The 22356-nt window shown below is 37.2% G+C and overlaps 1 protein-coding gene across 3 annotated transcripts in view; it reads left to right on the top strand.

Moving 5' to 3' along the window:
- DTWD2 (DTW motif tRNA-uridine aminocarboxypropyltransferase 2) overlaps window positions 1-22131 on the top strand; it is a 69549-nt gene extending 47418 nt beyond the window's left edge. For 2 of the 3 annotated variants that reach the window (XM_086868509.1, XM_086868511.1), the window contains exons 5-6: window positions 16228-16356; window positions 18444-22131. In XM_086868509.1, the coding sequence (XP_086724635.1) occupies window positions 16228-16356; window positions 18444-18614 (300 nt within the window). In that variant the 3' untranslated portion in view covers window positions 18615-22131. Of the gene's footprint in view, window positions 1-16227; window positions 16357-18077; window positions 18211-18443 lie in introns of those variants that run through there. The other variant, XM_086868510.1, reaches the window with a different exon arrangement.
- Window positions 22132-22356: the final 225 nt, after the last annotated feature.

The raw sequence follows: 22356 nt of genomic DNA, 5'->3' as shown, positions 1-22356 counted from the left end.
AGAACAATGCATATCAATGTGCACAGTGACACTGAGCAGTGGCGGCACTGGGAGCTGCACCATGCCATGTTGATGCCAAGGTTACCTGTCCCTGTCCAGGTTCTGGAGCAGCTCTCACCACCTCAGTGTCATCACATTTCATTTTGAGAATTTTGAGGGGTGGGGAGAAGAATTCATATTCTGGTATTCAGGTAACAATAAATAGTTTTAAGTGGATGTGGAATGGTGCATGAAAACTGTATCTCCCTGTAATTTTAAGCTAAGGCATCATCATCAATTTAGCCAACAGTCAAGAAAAATTCAATTTTAGACAGTCAAGAATGGGGCATAAAGTGTAGTTCACTGTTAATTTTTTTGCTTTTTCTTCCTATGTTGTGTGTTTTACAACTTTACACTAATGTTTTACATTAGTTTAAATGTAACAAGTTTTACATGTTTTACATTAAATGTGTTTTACATTTACAACTAATAATCTGTAATGTGTTGACATTTTGTAGTGACAAACTACTTTGTAAACTCAGAAAACTATAAAATCTAGAAATTTTTGTAGAAAATACAGAAAACTATAAAATATTTTCATGAAGTTAATGTTCCAGTTTTAATGTTACCATTTGCACAGATTGTTTAACTTTTTGTTTCTGCCTTAACTCACTATTAGACTGAATGGGGCATCTGCTTGTGCAGGAGTGGGCTCGATTTAAGATTGGGGGAACCGTTATATTCATTGTGACTTTTTAATTCTTTGTTGATGCACTCTTCTCCTAATTAACGGGCATAATTATGTCAACAGAATTGTGCCAATGTATCATCCTATTTATGCATTAATCACAGAATTGCTGTTATTCGTATATTCCATATACAAATTCATTTTCTTTTTCCGTCATGCCTTCACAATTTCTGACACATCTGTTTTGTTTTCCTTATACTTTGTTTGTTACATGAAAATTGGTATCATCAGCTGAAATCTGGCTTTTTACAGCAGATTTTTAACCTTTGGGCTTTACTGTTCAGTTCAGTTTGCACTGTATGCTTAAATCTGCTTGACTAGTCATGAGCATTTGTGAAGGTATGCTTGTATTGTCAAGCACTCGTTCTCAAGCAAGTTGATATTTTCATATCCAGTTTAAGGTTACGCTTGGGATCTCTCTTCTCTCTCCTTTCTTACTCTTCTCTCCCTGAGGTGGAATTTATTTTTTAACTGGCTTTCTTGGAGCCCAAGATGTCATTTTAAAAGAGTTTAACTGATCTGTCTGCAGTCTTGCTTGAGCTTTTCAAAAATAAGAGGCAGCTTTGAGATTGAGAAATCATCAGTAAGTCTGACTTACTGTAACTTCTCTTCTAAAAGTTGAAAATAATTTGTATATTTCTTGTCCTGCAAGAGAATTCAGAGTTCTAACCACCATATTGAGAATATATGGCAGAACCATCCAGAAATTGCAAGAATGTATGTGTACAGACTTCGATTGTTTTTCAGAGGTTTTGACAAACACTGTCTATACCATCATTTTAGTGAACATTTGGAGGATTTGGAGGCTAGAGTTTTTTCCCAATATCAAGAGCATCTATTAGCAGTAACCTTTGCAGAAAAACAACCTTTAATAGTCAGAAATTATTTCAACTGATGCAAAGCAGGCTTTCTATATGAGCATTTTGAGGGCCTTGTAATTTAAAGTTACAATTAGAATTTTGTTGATCTATTCACCTATCTGTTGATCTGTTCAGATCTGCATCAGAAAAGTGCTAATCTCTCATGTGTTAGACTGCATGATGTTCATATAAGGTTATGCATGATTTTTCTAAGGAGGAAAAGTCATTCCTCCAGTGCTCTAAACTTCCAGGACAATGGATGCAAAGGAAGTTCTTGAAATAAAGTATCCAGAATGATCTTTTGGCCACAAAATTTATATTCATCTGTAAAACTGTCCATTTTCTGAGGACAGTTGTCATGTCAGTGCCTTGTTACCCAGTCAACAGTGAAGACTCAGAAAGTCTTAACATCACAGTTTAAGATTATCACAGTCCCTGATTATTGCATGAGTACTGCATATCATAGGCTTTGTTTATACTTGTTCTTTCACATATTACTGCATTACCCTGCAGTAATACCTATACCAAATAACTTGGTGGAAAATCTGATTGAGAATAGGATTAGGAAGTCCAAGGATATACATGCAATATTGTTCTAGCTCAAAGCAACTGTTGAAAACAGGTAACATATCTTAAAAGTTTACTGAAGCTGCCCACCCACATGCTTCATGGCACCTTCAGAAGCAATCTGACTGAAGCAGTGTGCAGAGGTCACTTTTTGCGGATCCTTCACCAAATACCCTCAACAGAACTAAATGTCATTAAGAAGAAATGCTGTCTTGTATAAAAAATGCTAAACAAGGCATCAGTAAGAGGTCTGTTTTCAAAGTAATTGTAATTTTATTTTATGGTTTGTAGAGAAATTGTTAGTGGAGCCTGCACAGAATCCATGTTGTTCAGCACATTCTGAAGTAATACTGAAGGTATACTAGTTAAGTGACAAAATGTTATCCTGACATTAAATTATTGAAAGTGGTAATGATAACTCTGTGGAGAGTTGTAAAAGGAGTGAAGTTCAGTAACTGGACATTAGTACTGCACTGGAAATTCCCTGTAGATAAAAGTTAATGAAAACATTAATTTTTAAAATTTTTTTTTTTAATCTCTTAACTGGGGAATTTACTTGTCAGCAATGGGATTTTGGGATTATAATAATAAATTTGATGAAAACCTCAATTCAGTGCCCAAGAGCTAGATGGACATCTGCTTGCTTGAATGCATGCATGCTACCCCAGAGATGCCCTACTAAAAAAAGTGCACAAAAATTCACAAACAACTAAAAGAGAGTTCAGGGATCTTACTGCATTATCTGTGTACCTTTTGGACTTTTCATACACAGAAGACAGTATTTCTAATCCTAAACCAGATTTCGAATTGTTAACATTGTCATCTACTTAGGCAATACCATTGATGATGAGACTTTTTTTCTCCTTTGAAATCTGCACCAAATATACCTTGAACACTTCTTGTAGTAATACAGACTGAAAAACTTTGTTGGTCCAGTAAAGAAATTCTTTTAATTGTTAATTGGACCTGAGATTCCAATTTGTTGACTTTCTATTTACTAGTAGTAATCAAATATGATGACAGATTGTACAAGACTCTCTCTTAATGAGCAGTCTTTGTAGGTTTACTTCTATCACATGTAAAGTAATACCTGTAAAGCCCCCCAAAAATGGCTTGATAAGCCTCTTAAAGGGGCTCACAGTTTTTCACCTACTTGGAGTTAGACACATGGGAGAAATGCTGACAAGATATCCTTAAGAAGTTAAAAAACAAAAAAAACTTTACTGGCAACTTCAGAAAAGCAGAGATCTCAGGCAAAAGTTTAAAGCAACATACAATCAACATAAAACATTTCACATAAAACACAAAACATTACCCTGATGCCCCATTCAACTTAGCAGGCTGCAAGCCCATCTGATTTTAAGTTTCTCAAAACAGGAAGAGCAAATTAGAAGAAAGAGAGAAAGACAGAAAAGAACATACACTCCTGGTTTCCATGGTGTTCAGCTAATAGGAAGTCCTACAGGAAGTATAGTCACGACCTGCTCTTGCCTTGTGTCCTGGCTATACTACATCCTTTCCTGCACCCTTTCCCCAGGTGAGACTTCCCTCATCTGGCCACTCTGGGGCAAGACTGGGGCTCCAGAGGCAGGTGTGGGGTATTGCCTCTGTTGTGCCAGGGACTGGTGGCCGTTGTAGGACTGGGACATGAGATTGGGGTGGGGTGTGTGGCTCAGGGCATCACCCCACCAAAGGTAAGGCCCAACCTGCCCTTTTCTCCACATGTGCCCAAAACGTTCCAGCCAGCAATCCACCCAGTCTCTTGGATACCCTCTCCAACATTTATTTGTACGTGAGTTCATTGCAGCTTACATTACCTGCTTTTTACTGTTTGGTGGTTATGGATGCTAAATCTAAACCACAGTGCCTGTACAAATTACAGGCCGCCTGGCTCCTCGGGCTGCCTGAGAAAATAGCCTGGGAAAAATAGGAGAAGGAATTAAAACAATTCTCAGAGATACTAAACAGCCTTGCAGGTGTTGTTTTGCAGTCTTGTTTTCTCTTGCAGGAGAAAGCCAGGGGGGTGATGGGCCCCCCTGACCAATGATAGTGATGTAGCACTTTGTTAACCAATAGGAGTTTCTTTTCTGTACCTTCCATGTACCAGTCTATAAAACAGGCCTGAAGTAATAAACCAGAGAATTCTCGTGTTGTGACTCCCTTGAGAGTCCCGTGTCGTTCTTCCTCGCCGTTCCCAATCGGAACGACAGGTGGTTAGTTCAAGCTCTTCTGTAATGTATACAAAAATTTCTCTTGCAAATTGTAGAACCATAGGATGGTTTGAGTTGGAAGCTACCTTAAAAAGCATATAGTTCCAACCGTTTCTACAATGGAGGGACTACGTCAGTGGTCAGGGAAAAGGCTGCAGGTTTTGTCTATCTGGATTCCTGTAGAGCTTTTGACGGGGTCCTCCACAACATCCTTCTCTCTAAATTAGAGAGAGATGGATTGGATAGGTAGACTGTTAGATGGATGAGGAAGTGGGTGAATGGTCACATCCAGAGGTTAGCAGCTCAGTGAGGGCCAATGTCTCAGTGTTCCAGTGGGAATCAGTGGCAAGTGGTGCCCCCAGTGATCTCTACTGGGAGCAGTGTTATTTAATATCTTCAGTAATGACACAGACAAAGGGATCCAGTGCACCCACAGCAGATTTGCAGATGACTCCAAGCTGAGTGGTGGGATGACACTCCGGAAGCATGGGTTATCATTCAGAGGGACCTGGACGAGCTCAAGAAGTGGACCTGTGGAAGCCTTGTGAGGTTCAACAAGGCCAAGTGGAGGGGGGCTGGATTAATGACCCCTAAAAAGTCCCTTCCAATTAAACTATTCTATGAAAATAAATAAATGAAAAACTCTTTTTATGTCTTCCTATATATGATGGGCTTTCAGCTCAGGTATCCTAGCTAATTTTTTCCCAGTGCAGTTAAACATTTTCTTTAATTCAGTTTCCCCCATTTTTCCAATTGTATTTAGTTATTCTTCATTACACAGTTTGATGGGCTTGAAATGAACTAGAAAAAAATGCAATCTGCTAGTAAGTGAGGTAAATGCTACAATATGCTTTCTTAAACATTTTTTTAAAGCTGTTTGCTCATATTTATATGATATCCTAGGAATCTTGTGCTAAAATGCATCATCATAAAGCTGTTAAAATAGGTTGTGCATTCATTGCCTATTAAAGGTAAACATAATGGTTTTGAGGCAAGACCTTCAGGGTGATTTATGAACTTGTTTGTGGCAATAAACTGCAAAGTTTCAAGGTACCACACAAATGTTCTTACTCAGCACTGCATTTGTCAAAGGGTCATTCCTGCTGAGTTTATTTACTCCCTTCTGTCTGACCTTTTTATGAGATTCCCTTTCTGTGCATAAGATGGGCACAGTCTGCTAAACATACTTCTATTTTCAAACAATATAATCAGGTTGTTAATAATGCTTACTGTTAAATTAAAATACCGTAGTAGTACAAAAACACCCTCAAAATGCTTCACTGTCTTCAATACAAAGGGAAAGTGTACAAAAGGTGTTTCTGATGACAAGAAACTGTGGTCTTTGACCTCATAAACTGGTTAATAAAAGCACTGCTGCCACTTCATAGTTGATGTGCTGTCTTCTGAAAAGGCCCTATAAATTTGAAATGTCAAGGTTATATGCTGTCTAGAACTCCAGTCAATGGAACAGAACTTCAGCAATTTGTCAGGCAGGGGGAGCTTTTCTTATTCTCAGCTTCTGAGAAATGTGGCCCAAATCTGTTACAGTTTGGAAGATGGTATGATTAAATATTTATGAAACACTTAGGCTTTTCTGTTTCTTTTTAATTGTTCACTGGCCATCTTGTAATATGCCTGAGTAGTTGTCAACACAAGCTGGTCTTTGAGATTCCAGAGTTTTGATCTTTTGCCAAAGTCAGTCACATCAACATCTGTTTTAGGAATTCTTTGCCAACTTACCTTGTTGCTCTTGTCAAAACTTCATGCTGTGCAAAGTGAGTAGCACTTACTGGATTGTGTTTGTGGTTTCTGTGTTGCCTCTGCCGGGTGAGTATGGGTTCACAGATGCTATGGGATGCCTGAGAGTAAGTCTTATCAAGTAGCTTGCTTGAAACTCTGTCATCATAGGGATTCTTTGGGAGAGCATTCTTAACCCTCTTCTGCAGGAATTAGTGAAGGGGTGTGGCAGCTATTCTCAGGACCTCACTGAGCATTAAGAAAGAAAGGAACTGGAGTATGGAAAGCAAGGTGCAAACTCTTTCCACTCTTTTTATTTAAAAGAAAAGAAGTTAAAAACCCCCGTTCCTCTAGGGGTCCATCTGCTTTTCAGTTGAAGTGGTGCTACTGGAGTTACTAGGTAGGAGAGTTGCATGGGCTTCCCCTGAAGGGTTACATGCTAGACAGGAAATCATAAAATGCCACCTGGTTTGAAGCAAATTTTATGGCAGATGTGATGAAATGCAAAAGTGTCAAAAGGTGTAGGACAATGAATTGTAGTTGGCTTTAGGGTCTTCTCTCAGCAATTCAATTTGCAGAAATACCAGAACAATCAGTACAAAATTAATGCATAATTTAATTTGCTCAGCTATGCACCATGCATAGCTGGGCAAATGCTGAATTTATTTTTTTTATATTTATGTTAATGATGGATAAAGTCATGAATGAGTTGGTGGAGAAACCGTAATGGTTTGAGGTGCATTAAATAGTTATATCATGCTTTTTAACAATAAGTGGGGTTTATGATGTAGTCCTCTGGTATATTAAGATAATAGAACTTTATCTGGGAATTTGCCATTTTCAAGTCTAGAATGAGTAGAACTTTGTTTCTGAAAGCATGTTCAAAAATCAAGAATTTCGCTGCTGGAGCAAGCGATTACTCTAAAGTGTAATCTGCCATTTGGGTAAATTCCTTCTAGAGAAAGGTAAAACTTCCTTCTAATGTAGTTACTGCCCACAGACACAAGTCTAATACATTTTATGTTGTATAGCCAACTGTCTTAACCTTGACAGTGAATTACAATTAATTAAAGAGCAGAAATATAAAGCCATTCATCTTCACACAGAAACCACCCAGATGAGAAGAAAAATTCCTAGTCAATATTGTCACCTGGCTGTATCTTAGTTGACTCTGATTCTGATTGCTCTCTGAATTAATTTTTTTAATAAATCTCCTATCCAATGAGCTCAGGAGATGCAGAGAAAAATACTTTTCTCTCATCTCCACAGTTATGAGACTTTGGCAAATGATTTTATGAGGGTCAAATAAGTGGTACCAAGTCATAAATAAATTTTTTTACAGTCCTCTTTTATCATTATGCTTTCCTTTCTGTGTTTTTATTTGTTACAGTTTGCGATTTGCATGAGAGAAATTCAATACTAAATTTTACCATGGAGCCTAAATAAATGAACAATGCTCAGATTAATTCTGCAAGGGAAAGAAGTATGACCATGAATATAGAGTGCAGGAGGCAAATCAGAATCCAAGGCAACAAAGGCCAGCCACAATGGTTACAGCAGGGAAAACTGTAGTAAGGCTGGTCCTGGAAACTATGCATTCAACCATCCATCTGTACTCATGGAAGAAAGATACTGAATGTTCACTGACTTGTTCCAAACATATTTCTTATCTGTGTATGACACTGGTGACTATACTAATAATCCCACAGGACAGCCCAGTTATCCTGAGAGTGAAGGAGGCTCTGTGAGCCTTGATAGTAAATTTTTGTTTGTGCATTATATTTGTTTTGTTTTTTTCTAATTGTGCAATTTTTGGTGTAGCAAGAAAACTTCTTTTCATTAAGTAACCTATCTGGTGTATGATGACTTTTAAGATAAACATAATCATTAACAGCTGTTATATTTTGTGAAATGTTTGATGTGGTCAGTTTTTAGCTTCTGTCTTATTACAACCAAAACATAAAAAAAATACTTTGAACTCTAGACCACAAAATTTTTTATGCTAGGACTGTCAGAAATTGCTGTTTGAGAGAACTGTCATGTCAAAGGGAGAGAAATGGGAATTATTTTGGGTCAAGACTGCAGGCACAGTTGAGGTACGGTGCTGAGCAATCAACAGCATTTTGTCCTTCTGACATTTAGGTTAATTTGAATGACATTGGTCATTGACATTTTTCTGGTCATAAGTATGTATTTATTACCTCTCAATACAGTGACATTTTCTTCTTGATTTGAAAGGTGTGAGATGATTTGCGAGATGTCAGAAGTGTATACTTCTTTATTCTTGGTGTCGTGTTCCACTGTGGGGAGCTGCGAGGAGTTCTTTTAATAATGATGGTCAGGAATGAAATTAAGCCAAACAAGGCAAACATTGCATCTAAGAACTGTTTATTGCTAATGAGAGAGCAAGATAAAAGGGACTTACTCTGCCAAAGAGGGCTAGAGAAGATAGAGCAAGAGGAAGAAAACGGGATAGAGGAGAGAGGGAGAGGAGACTGAGGGAGGCAAGTCTCAAAAAGCAAGTCTCAAAAAAGCTCCTTGAAATCACCAAGCCTCAAAAGCAAAAGCACAGCCCCAAGCCAAAAGCCTACACTCAAAAAGCAAATTCAAAAAGCCCCCAAAGAGTGAAAAGGCAAAGGACAGAACAGACACATAGAGCTTCTGGTGCAGTTACTTTTTATGCTCCTCCCAAATTCTGCCTGCTGACAGGAGACCACTGGCCCAGTCCGATGTCCCACTGCAGTCCATCAGTAAAGACCTTTTGTCATCTGACTGGAGAGTGTCTCTTGGGTCCAGTGTCTTTGGTGTCCCATGCTGATTGCCTGTCCCGTGGGAGACATGAACTGGTTGTCATGTCACCCCAGAGACAAGGCTTTCCTGCACGTTTTCCTAGCTGCCTCCTGGACATGGCACATGTGCAACCTCTCCCCCACATGCCTCTGGCAGCTGAGAGGCTGTATTGTTGAGGCATAACAATACTGAATTGGTTCCTCACACTTGGGCAGAAGCTCTGCTTTTATTATTTTTCCTTTTCTTTCATAGTTGTTGTCAAACCCTTTGACAAATGTCTGAATATCCAGGTGCTAGAACAACTCAGGAGCACTTGAAAATTTTGTACCATTGGGTATATTCTCATGGGATATGAATATTTTGTAAAAAGTAAACTTGAAATATATTTAATTTTGATTTAATCAGCTTTCAAATAGCTAGATTATTTGAAGACTGTTTTTATTCTTTTACTCTTTCTTTTCATGTTCTCTTCCACCCTTTCCAAAATTATTTTTGGGAGCTTCTGCTGCTTTTCCCTTGTCCAAGGAAGAGCCAGCTGCTATTCACATACAGTAAGAAAACAAGAAATTACACAAAGCAAAAATAATTAGTAGGTTCCAAAGAACAGTGTCATTACATTGATGCTTCACTTTGACACTGAAGTATTTAATTTTCATTTTCAATTTTCTGATATTTGCAGGTAATTATAGTTAAATGGCTGTGACAATACATGTAATTAATTTTTCTTCCTTCATTTCATGACCCCATTCTCTACATTCATACTCTGCTCACTGACTGAATTTACTTGCAGCCCTTTCCTGTTTTATTAATTATTAAAAGAATAGTGCTGCATGAAATATTGAACTGTTGGCTGACATTAATTTTTTAAATGTAAGCAGAGCAAGAGAGATACTACTGGAAATAATTTCTAGATCTTTTTCTTCTCTAAATACAAAAAAATTACAATGCCTGGAAATTAACTGGAAATGCGTAGTCATTTTATGAAGTGGTATGAATAGCTTATATTGTTGTGTTTCACAGCTGCAAGATCATGTCTGGGCAGGCTACAGTTACCAGGAACTGGCGTGGGACACGGGACGGGCTTCTACTCAGGAAACCATTTATTCAACATAGGAACAGACTCAGCTTAGATCCAGGGACAGACAGCCCCAAACAGAGGCACGGTGATGGGTTTTGAGGGACAGAACCGGGGTGGAGTTCCAGGTCAGGGACCACTAGGAACACAGCAAGGGAGAAACCGCAGAGGCTCCAACCCAAGCACAATTCCCTGGACTGCCACCCCACGAGGGAGCTGGGGTGCAATTTCTTCCAGGGCTCACAGGGCACATCCCCTGAGGCAGAGGATGGAATTCTCTCTTGCCCATGCCTCTCATTTTAGCAATGTTTATCTGAAACTGAATCTTCGCCTCCCTGGGTGGGGGCACCTCACATTGTATGACTTGTACTTAAATATAATTATTTTTCCATAACTTAATGGCAGTATTAAATTATTTCATTCCTTAGTTACAGGTGAAATCATGCAATTTCAGAAACAGAGACCATAACCAGATCGTATTTAAATTATTTTTTGCAGAATGCATAGTCCAAATATTCCTAGGTTAGTCCTATCTTCTCTAATGTTTTACCTGTGAGGATTTTCCTTTCCTCACACTTCTACCGTTTGTTAGCTCTCAGTTGTCTGGACATTTGGATATGCCTCATGCTGTGTTCTTTTTTCACAAGTTAAAACTGTTCCTTTTGGGTTAGAACTACAGCAGCTGGACTTGGTTTCAGTTACCTGTTTTGACTGAAGGCCAACCTATTTTGCATCCTTTAAGGATAGCAAGGCCTCCTGTTTTTTTGTTTGTTTGTGGGGTTTTTTTTTGTTTTTTGTTTTTTTGTGGTTTTTTTGGTTTGGTTTTTTGTTTGTTTGGGTTTGTTTAATTTTTTTAATGGGGTTGTTTTAGGGGTTTTTTTTCTTCTTGTGCTTGTAAATATTCATACAAGAAACAAAGGAGAATATACATGTCCCTTGGGATTGGTACTGGGGCCACTACGGAGAGGACACTACAAATAGCAGACATTTATCATTCAGTACCTCACAGAGTGATTGCACATGGCTTCTGTGCTCTTTTCTCTTGAAAACACACTTGCCCACTTGTCCCTGAATGTCCCTGTCCCACACAGCCTGGTGACACCAGGGAGCTTGCTGAGGCTGCTCTTGATGCTGTGATCCCTGTCACCAGCAGAGGTGTTGGACAGTATTGGCCCCAGTACTGACCCTGGGGGACCCGGCTGGCCACAGGTCTCCATGAACAAGGAACTGTTTCCCACAGCTCTTCCCATGCAGCCATCCAGGCAGTTTATCCACCGAGTGGTCTGTCCATCCAACCCATGTCTGTCCAATTTAGAGACGAGGAGATCATGTGAAACAGTGTCCAAAGCTTTGCATAAGTGGAGTTAGACAATGTCAACTGCTCTGCCCTTATCCACCAGTGCTGTAGCTCCATCAGAGAAGGTATGGTTTCCCCTCTGTAAAACCATGCTGGCTCTTTCCAATCACCTCTTTGTCTTCCATGTGCCTTAGCATGGTTTCCAGGAGAATCTGCTTCATAAGCTTGCCTGGCGCAGAGATGAGACTTCTCTGTCGATCCCTTGATCTTCTGCTTTCTATTTTTTCAAAAATGAGGTTTGTGTTTCCCTTTTTCCAGTCATCAAAGTCTTTAAAGTCATGCCCTCATGGACTGAGGGTTTTGTGACAGGTGTTTACTTTTGCAGGCTGTCCATTTGTGACAGTTGCATGGTAGTTATTCCCTCCAGTATTTTAGAAAGAGAGTGCTCTTAAGATGTCACTTTAAATTAAAGCCAAGGTTTTGAACAAGATAACTTATTTATATTCTTGATTTAAATTTCAGTAGCATGCTGAGACTAAATTTACTCAGCCTGTCTTCTCTGGCACAAAGGTAATTTTGCTTAACTGCATGAAATTTCTGTAAGATACAGAAAACTGTTTTGGCTTACAGGTAAAAGGTGCTTGTGCAAGCTAGATACTGAGTGGAAGATCTTCCTGTAACTGTCACCCATCTTCTGAGGCTGTTTTTGCTGTAGCTTCCAGAAAATGCTCTTACTGCCCAGCACCTTAAAAGCAATTTTTTTCTTAACTTCTAGAAGGATGCGCAAGATGTGGTTGTACTCTTTCTGAGATTGTTTTGTGCCTTTTGTGTTAAAGAAGTGGCTAATTTTTTTTTTTTTCTGAAAAGTATTTATTAAAGTAGAACATATGACCAGTAACTAGTATCTGTGTTAAGCAGGAGGGCAGATAGTACTTTCTTCCTTCATTCTTGAAAAGTTAAGCAAATTAATTCCCAAGCTGACGTTAAGATTTTCAAAAGACACTATCAACATAAAGAGGAAGAGATCTTAAGTATTTTTACAGAAGCTGCAGAAAAATATATTTATTATGCCTCTGCCTGTTTTGAGATGCCTGTAGTGATATTACAGAAAATGGAACAGGCAAGAATTGTTTCATGTGCCCTCTGAGACAGATGTACTAACTTTTTTGCATTCTTGGTGATGCATTTTTTTCCAAGTATAATTTTGCACAGTGTTGGGCTCTGTGTGGAGCATAAAGTTGGTGAGAGTAAAGCTGGTAAGGGTAATGATGAACAAATCGGCATAGGAAAGGTAGAAAGGTATTAAGGAGTAGACTGAGGAGAGCACTTAGAGCTTTCTGCTAGACTTCCAGCTCTATTATTTAAAATAAAAGCAGAAATCAGCTTCTTGTCTTTACTGACTTAAATTTTTAAAATTTCAAACAGCAAGTCTTTGACCCCGTCAAGGCAACACTTTGCCTCCCATCAATTTTGAACAGCTGAACAAGATCAACTGGGTCTTCAGTTGCTTGAAGCATGTCCAAGGAAGGCTCAGGAAGAAAAACTCTGCCCCAAGAAACACCGAAGGGTCACTGTTTTTACTGTGGTTCAAGTCCTTTGTAGATTCTCAAAGGCTGTAGCATTTGCTAAGGGAATGGTGTATTGGCAGATAAGCCACTGTTAAGTTTGTGTAACAGTTTGTGAGAATTGCTGAAATTCAGGCTTTTGAAAATGGGAATCTTGAGTTACAGATAGAAATGAAACTTTATATGTTGCTTCATACTTCTGGTGGCTTAAAAGAAGTCCCCAAATTCCTTCACACTTACAGAGAATAGATACACTAATTTCAGTGTCTTGGCTGAATTCCAAGACACTTGGAAGACAGTAATTGCATTCAGTTTATCTAAATTTCTCTGTGGTTGAGTTGATTGAGATAGTTTCCATCTTCTTTCTTACATTATTTTGGTTAGCAGTATTAAACTGGCTGCTGTTTTTTCAACTTGTCATTTCTGTATTTTGTTAGAAACTGATACTATTCTGAAGTGTGCATAAGATTTGCAAATTACTTTGAAGCAAAAACAAACAAATTTATGTATTGTAGTATCTATCATTTTATGGGAAGTGCTTATAAAACAATCATGATTGTTGTTTTGAAATGTACTTAAACGGGGTATTTGTGTATATTCATTCTGAGATTTTGAAATCTGGTGTAAGAGGTAGTGTGATTTTGTTTAAATTAACTGTACATGAATATTTCTGTAAATCTGAACTAAACTTTTTCAACTGGATTTGAGATACACAAGTGACAGATAAAGAATTAATCCATACAGGTAATGCAGAAACTTGGATGAGATTGTGCAAGACACTATCTGAAATTATTAACCGCACAAAAGGCAATGCAGATTTACACCTCTAGGTGAAAAATGAAAGAAGTCATCTTCCTACCCAATGAAGTCTGAGGACAAGTAAAAATTTCCTCTATCTAGGCATTTTTTTTCCCAATAAGACATCTTCCTGTTTCTGATGTATTTATTAATTATACTATTTTGTTTTGGTTTCCGTATTGTTTCTGCTTTGTTTTACCATTCAGTTTATGCTCTGAGTGGGTAGAATATTGTGTGTTTTACTGATTGAGGAAATGTACCTAGTTTCAGATGGGAATTTTGGTGAGACTGTCCAATTTGCAGTAGACAAAGACTACCCTGGCTGTATTTCAGGTGACATTTATATAGATTCTGTGCTGCTTTAAAGGATAGGATAAAATGCATGATGATAGAAGCCTAAGAGACAAAGTGTAGCCATCAGCTGTATTGATTCTTCCTCTGATCTCCATGGTACCACTCTCTATGGTATTTTAATCTTATCCCAGGGATTATGTAATTTTTCAGAAAAATGGATGGGAACACTTGTTTCCATCCTTTCTTCTCATGAAAGAAGAAACTTCATTGCTGCTGCTGTTGCTATTAGTACTAGAAAGTTGCCCTTCTGTGCACTGTCTGTAGTTTGAGAGCTGCAGGTTACACACGTTTTGGCTCCATAGTTCAGCGGCACAGTGCAAGCCCCTTTCCTTTATAGAGGTTCTCTTGCAATCATTGATAAGTTTTCTTTCTCTGGAATGTTGATTAACTCAAATGTTTTTCAGCATCAATGAAGACCAGAAACCAGCAAACAGAACTGTTCCCAGCTCCTAGAAAAAAAGTCGTAAGGTGCTGTCCAAGGAGGGGGAAGTCAGTGGGCCTGTAGGTACTCCATCAGAGCTTTCAGCCTCTGGAGAGATATTTCATGATGAATGCAGCTGTCAGCTGTTGAGAAAAAAATGTGAATATATGTCTGCTTTGCTGCTCAGGACATGTGTTGGAGAAGTGAATTTAGAAGAGGACTGAATTTACCCTGTTTTTTGATACCTCTTTAGGAGTTTCTGAGCAGGGACCATAAGTTTCTTCCAGCACAGATTTCTGTATACTTCAAATAACAAAACTTCCTACTCTGTTATGATGAAGATCTCTGCATGCTCACAGAGAAGGCATGAAACTAAACAAAACCTGCAGGAATAACAAATGAAAATACTATCTTCTTTTTCTTTTCCTTACATATACTGATGTCTAAATTCTACATTTTTTTTCTCCAGTTATTTTATTCTCTTCTGGTTTTTCCATTCCAAATTGAAGAGGGTAGTTGAGAAAGGCTTAATTTTTCTGTATTTTCCTATATTTGAGTAAATTGAGGTTTTATACCTAACTTGTTTTTTCCAGAATGCCTTTTTCTCTTTTCTTGTTGGCTTCTTTTAAATTTTATTATTTTTAATTTCCATTAAATTGGAATAGGTAAGGCAGTGGAATTTCATCTCTACTCATTTATGTCTTTTCAGCAGTCTGGAGTTTTCCTTTTATAAATGAGATACCTTGAACTTTAAAGAATGGGTAATTGTATGTAAGAGAGGTGAAGGAAAATGAAATATTTCAAATAAAAGGAAAAATGAGAAAAGTAAAGGAGGAAAGTATTGAATAAAGTGCGGAATGGTCAAAGACTTCAGGCAGGCAAAATGGGAACAGTATAATGGCCATGGAGATCATTCATTCATTTTTTCAAGAAGAAAAATAAAAGACAACTGATAGGATGAGTTTGTAAAAAAAGAAAATCAATTTGGTCTTTTATAAGGATTTATCTGGGCTTTTTGTACTTCACTACAATATTTTTGGAAAAAGAACTGAGAATTTTTGATTAAGAGTTCTGACAATGTCAATAAAACACTATTTGTTTTGCAAATTACATTTTAGATATATGTGGAGATGGAAATCTTAGGAATAAAGGAAAATACCTGAATTTTCACACAGAGACAACTTGTGTATATTCTGTTTAAAACTACTGTTTAAAAACCTGATAAAAGCTTTTGGAGCTGTTGGTTGAATTAAATTTCCTTTTCTTAAAAATTTTTAATTTGCATGATAGTGTAAAGTGTTTATCACTTCAGGCAGAGCCAGTAAATTATTTTCAGACATGATTTTGCTAAGCAAATAATTCTAATCAGTGACCTAATACATTATGTGGATAAATACAGTTTCTGGAAGTGTTACATTCAAAACTTTGACAAATAATATTTTGCCAAGATATAAAGTGTTAATGACTATATGGCCATTGTGTGTGTTTAGAGCATTCAGTAAAAAAAACATAAGTGAATTAATTCTATTTCTGTTATAGTATATCTATGGCAACTGAAATCAGTTGCTAAAATTTCACTTAGTCTTTCTCTAACAAAAAATTGTATTTCCTTTGCATGTTCGTACAGTAACAAATGTGCAGGTTTTGTTTGTGATGGTGATTCATGTGTATTACCCTGAACTAGTAGCATGGGAAACAAAACAGGAAAAAGGAAAGAAGACAAGTGAACACAGAGGGAAAGGGGATGTGTTTTGTTTGGTGTAGAGAATAGGTATCTTGTTTGCTGTCCTTTCCAGTTTATTTTACTATAGTTTGCTATTTTTCAGGTGCAGTTAAAACCCAGTATTTCAAGTCAATATGTAATTCGTACACAACCAACAAACACCTGTCTGTCTACTCTTGAATGTGCAGCTGTTGCTCTTTCCATAATGGAAAAAAATAAGAGTATACAAGAGGTATGTAAATTTAAATACCTGAGTTCTTCTTTTATGAATGGCAGAGGGGCAGCAGAGGTACTTAGCCGTTAATGTAAAATTTGATAGTTAAAATCTTAATGACATTTGTAATAGTTTTGTTGCATAGAAAACTAAAGCAAGAACGAAGCAATGGAAACCATTTTTCATTTATTAACTCTAGCGTGTTCAGATTACTGTGACTCTTTCATGTTGTGCTCCAGAAATGACCGTGACAGAGTTATCTTTGACTCTCAAAAACCTAATTCATTTTGTGACAGGAGATAAGAGTATGTTACTGCATGAAAATAAGTAAATTGTTTCCTCCAGAAACTAGACAGCAGAGATGCTCTGAATAGCCCCTCATAGCTATCTTGAAGATTAAATGCTTTTTAAAGCCTGGTCCCCTGATCTCCTACACTCCTCAGCCATGGAATGTAACCCACTGGGTTATGTCTGCCTACCAGGCAGCTCACAACTCTCACATGTCACTGGAGGAATTTGGGACTTAATAGTTCTTGAGTTTAAGTTTATCCCAGGTCAGAGAATACTAATTGGACGTTAGCCTTTCCTTGTACATTGTGATCCCACTAGTCTGTGATAGAAGAGGTCAGTAAGAAAATGTCCTTTTAAATCTTTTGTTGCTGGCATTAGTAATATCTAATGAGCCCTCTGAAAAACATCTACAAGTTTTACAATCACAGAGCTAAGTCTGCAGTTTAATTGTGTGCCCAGAATAGGGAAGTGAATGATCTGTGAAAAGAGATTTAAATCTAAATTTTAAGTTTTTAATTTAAATCTACATCCATGTACCCACTACATGATAGTCTTCACCCTGGGATGTTCCTACCACTGTCCATCAGTTAGTTAATATTTTCATACTCAACATCTGCCTCGTAAAAAAAGTGCCCAGATCAAAAATTGCTCCTGCGGCTGGCATAATATATATTGACACCTCTGTGTCTGCCTGTGTGACACTAGACTCACCTTAATATTAAATGAATTGGACTTAAACCCAGACTTGGACAAAGTGTGTGTACACACAAGGAAATACGGCTCAGAAAGTGGAACTCCAAATAAAGATGGTTTTCAAGAAACTTGTGTATGTATGTGAGGTTTTATATTTACCTTTTTCTTTGTTATGCTAGGACAACATATTTTTCCTCCACTAGGACTTCTTTCTTACAGTGAATGTTTAGTTAATGTCTGTAGTTACCAGTCCTATATTCTGATTCACCCCTACCACTGAGAATTGGTCCAGCCTACTTTCCAAAGACAAAAATACTGTTTTCTCTAAGCATTGTAGTCGCCAAGAGCTGCATTCATCCATTTTTTATACTCTCTCTGACCTGATACCCAGTATGTCACTTAATTTTCCTTTGTGCTTTTAAGAGTCATATTTTCCTCAGTAGAATCTCAGCTCCTGCTGACTGCAGTTACATACGTGATTGCTTTACACATCTGCACATGGGCCCCCTGTGACTCAGTCAGGCAACCTGATAATGAAGAGTCTACAATTAGGAACCACTTGAGATAAATTTGGTTTGTGTGGCTTCATTAATCCTATACAATACCTCTGGGCAGAAGCATGGTCACAGTTGAGTCTCCAGGATAGCAGTCCAGCTGCCTTGATCATAAGTCCCTCCTTTCTTTCTAAAACCCTGCATCAAGGGATTTTTGTCCGAGCACAAACAGCTTAGTTATTGTGACGTATTTTATTGCAGCTTGTTGACCGAGTCACAGTAATTGATTGTAGTCCACTGCTAAGGTCAAGTCAAAGCCATAACTTACAGTAATGTGGCTGGGGCTGAAGTCAGGATTGAGTGGTTCCAAGAAAGGAGTGAGGGATGGCACCAGGTAGGTGGTGTATGACTCCTCTGTGGTTCTTTTCAGTACATCTTCCATTCAGCTGTGCCCTTTGTGTCTGCAAAGGTTGTATTTTAACAACATTTATCATCAAAATTGTATTTTATTAGCATTTTTAAGTACTCATTGAATTTAAAACTGCTGGAATAATTGATGTCTCTAAAATACCTTACTAAAAGCTTGTTGTTTTTTTTTTTGTCCCTGACTCTTTCATGTTTCTGCAGACTATACTGCATCCGCTTCAAGCTTTGTGCTCTTTCCAACTTCAGCATGGTGCCCAGATCCATCACAGCAAGGAGCATCTTCTCAAAAATGGCTTATATGACAAGCCCATGCCAAAGAATAAGCGCAAACTCAGAAGAATGGAGCTTCTGGTGAATAATGTTAAAATATAAGAAAACTGTACTGATCGTACAGTGGGATTTATTTGCAGCTAGCAAATGAATATGAATCTGGATTTGATCCAAGTTGACTATACTGTAGTAAAACAACCTTTAGGCCCTTCATAGGCAAGAGTTTATCTACCAATGTGACAAAAAGTAATGGACAAGCTTTTTCATTTTTGCAGTAAGCCAGGTGCCTTTGTTCAGATGATGGAGGAGCATTCTCATTTCCTGTAGAGAAGAGGAAGAAAACTGAACATTATTTAGGCTTATGTTATCACTTGAGTGTCAGATATGATCCTCAGTGTGACTGGATGAATTTATTTTGGAGAGACTTTTATCAGCACAAAAAGACAAGAAATATGAATATGGATGTGATGGAATGGTAAGGCTTCAGCAGCTAGAATTATGTTGAATTTCTACTGAGCTTTTTAGCTTCGGTATCTAATTACAGTGGGCTTTCAAATGATAACGCCTTATATTCTTTAGTTCAGATGAACATAAGGCATGTTATTTGTACAGTTCTTTCTAACTTGGAGATTTTTATTTCTTGTATGATTAGGACTCCTTTTTGTAAATTTACATATATTTTACAGTGCAGTCAGGTTTCATTTCTCTCAGACTTAATTTTTAAATTAAATATGCATATGTTTTTATGAGAAACTGAACAATTCTGACTTACAAAAAGAAAAGTAGGAAGAGTGATTTTTGGAATTACAACTCAGGTGCTTTGCTTTTCCTTGAGCAAAAAACTAGTCTTCCACAGATGAGGAAATCTCGTAGATGTAAATACATCATACCCATACTCTGACATACAATGATAATGTTGCTGGAGGAATTGAACAAGCCCAGTGTAAATTGCTTTGTAAGAAGTATGATGCAATGACAAATTATTATGTCTGGTCACAAGCAACTAACATAATTATAGGTCTTCTAGAATTAATGTGTTTAGTTTTTCACTTCTAGCAGTTTTTCACTTCTAACTCTACTTGTTTCTAATGGGAATTGCTAGAAGCAGAAGAATTAGGAATTTTTACGGGCTTTCTGAAATAACATTTTATGATCTGGAGGGAAAAGTAAAGTGAAGGTTCTGATAATCCTTTTTTCTACATAAATGCCTCCTGCATTTAAGAGATTAAAATGCTTAATGTTTGTCTTTACTGTCAGTTCCACTGTAGGTAACAACATGAAGCTAATTGGGTACTAATTAGTCTTAGAAAAATAATTTTGTCTTTAATTTATGATCTGTAAGACAAGAAATTACAGAAGTGAGGTGGGGGCGAGATGAGGGGATGTGTAGGCAACTAAACAATATTTTACTGAAAGCTTTTCTGCAATTAATAAGAGGGGTCAAAATGAGGTCAGAGATTAGCTGAGAAGTTTTAGTTAACCCTGAGCTAATAGTGACCTTTTGTTTAGGCATGGATAAACAATATAATTTGGCTATGCTAGCAAAGCTTATATAACCTTTTTCTCTTCTCCCAGTCTAGATAAATCCGGTATCTGTCACTAAATTCAGCAAAGCTGAATTGGTTTTGACAAATCTGAAGCAAACCAGTCTCATATGATTAATGATAGAGTAGATGCACTTTTGTTCACATTGGAACAGAGAAAGGGCATGTTTATTCCTGTAGCACACCGATCTCCAGGCTAACTTGGAGTCTGAAGTTGCAATCTTTTGCAATTTGTGTGTGCAGCCTTGTGTGTGATGCTGTGTCCAGTCCCAGGGTTGATATGGCTCCTGCTGGGCTGGTGATCTTCCTTCCCTCTGCCCTGGGACATGGTCAATAATTCCTTGAGGAAACATGGGTATCAATTAAGCTTTATTGTTAATGTCGTATTTACATATATGTTTGATGTTCACATTTAATGTTGCATATGTTAATTTAATTTACCTTATTTTTAATTCATCTCAAGCAACAGTGTATCTTTTGATCTACATTGTGAAATTTATTTTCCTAAGCAGAAGATTAAGTGTGTCTTTACATAATATGTGAGTTTATATTATAGAGAACAGAAAGAAATTTGTATTATAGCCTGGGATTCATAGCCATCTGCAAAATGCCTTAGAATTACAGGATCAGAGAAATAGTTGCCTTAATTGAGTTATAATCCTACATTAAATATTCTTGTGCGTGAAGTCTGTGCAGAGTTTTCATGTTTTTCAGCAAAGGACAAATTTTTCACAGCTTACAATAAGCACTTTTTAGCTTGTTGATTCCTCTTGTTCTTTTAATTTTGCTCCTGTGTATAACAGGATTTTGTGGGATCGCATGCTGGATGCATGGAAGCCTTTAATTGCTAATTTCCTCTGCTCTACAATACTAGATCAATCAATATGCAACAGTTACTGAAGAAATTAAAAACAATGCATTGCAAACCTCCAGGCATTTTATTTTTTTGAGTTTTTTGTATGTCCCAGCTCAGCTATAATGTAGTGAACATTTAGGTGAAGCACAGCAGTCAAATGAAATCTGTTTCAGATTTGTTTGAAGCTATTAAACACAAAGCAGAATATTTTTTAGGTGGAACTTGCATGATTTAAAAGATATGCACAGTGTAAGAGGAAGAATTTAGAAAGTCTGTTTTCAGGCTTTTAGATTCAGAGTTTTCCGATAAATACATTACCTCAAAGAAATGAATACTCTGAAGTCCAAACTCTCTTGACAGAAGCTGTGTGTGATGAAGTAGCACTCTTTGTAAGCAATTTCATTGGAATGAATTTAATTTGCAATTTTACTTTTCTGTAATGGTAAATCTGTTTCATTTTTCCTTTACCAAAAGATTAATGAGTGAAACCTACCAGTCTAACAAGATATTGATTAAAAAGGAAGGAATGTGTTTGCTTCTCTTGTTTGGTCCTTTGTCCTTGTCCGCTTTGTACTTCCAAATACTGCTACCAAAATGAAATCTGCCTTCTCTGTGTCCCCATGTCATGTGTTGGGACACTGGTGGCATGGATAGCAAGCTTTTGAACAGATGCGAATATTTTTCAAAGGTGAGCACTGTTAATTCACTATATTTTCATAGTCTGTAGGACTAAGTCTATGAAAAAAGACAAAGATGGAAATGTTTTGAAATAAGAACACAAACTACACCTCCCTTTTTGCTTAGAAAGCTTTCATATTAAAGAGATGCTCAGGACAAACATAAAAGTATTTTTCTTCAAGATTCTACTTTTGTCGCCTCATAACCCCATGCTACCAATAAATCACTCTTCTATTAGTTTTTCTTCAGATGAAAAGGAAACTTTTCAACTGACTTCAAAAGAGGCAAAAATTATTTTAAGACCAAGGGCTTTATTCTCAACTGCGACATTAGATAAAAAATTTGCTTATGTTGCATTATTTTCTACAACTTCTTTGCTTGTTTTGAAATTTAATTAAAAACTGGACTTTTAAAAAGGGATAGCGGTTCATGTTTTTCTCTTTATGTTTGTATGTTTTATGTCTATATACAGAATGCATATAAATTATATATTTGTTTCTTCCTCAAAGCAATAAAATACTAATTTACTTGGTGTGTGCCACTGCGTCTCTACAGAACTGAATTTGTTCACATGTCCTGGTATTACAAATCCTAGTCCTTTTTTGTGTCTTTTTAACATCATTCAATCAATTAATGAAGAGATGTGGCTTTGCGGATGCTATTTGAAGAAAAAGGGTTTTGTTATCCATTATATTTGTTATCCATTGAAACCTGCATGAAGACTAAATTTCTGTGGCAATTTCTCAAGCCATTTCAGTTTCAGAGC

The sequence above is a fragment of the Cyanistes caeruleus genome, chromosome Z (genome assembly GCF_971803275.1).
Source record: "Cyanistes caeruleus chromosome Z, bCyaCae1.hap1.1, whole genome shotgun sequence".
NCBI lineage: Eukaryota > Metazoa > Chordata > Aves > Passeriformes > Paridae > Cyanistes > Cyanistes caeruleus.
This window is presented reverse-complemented; position numbering and strand designations above follow the sequence as displayed.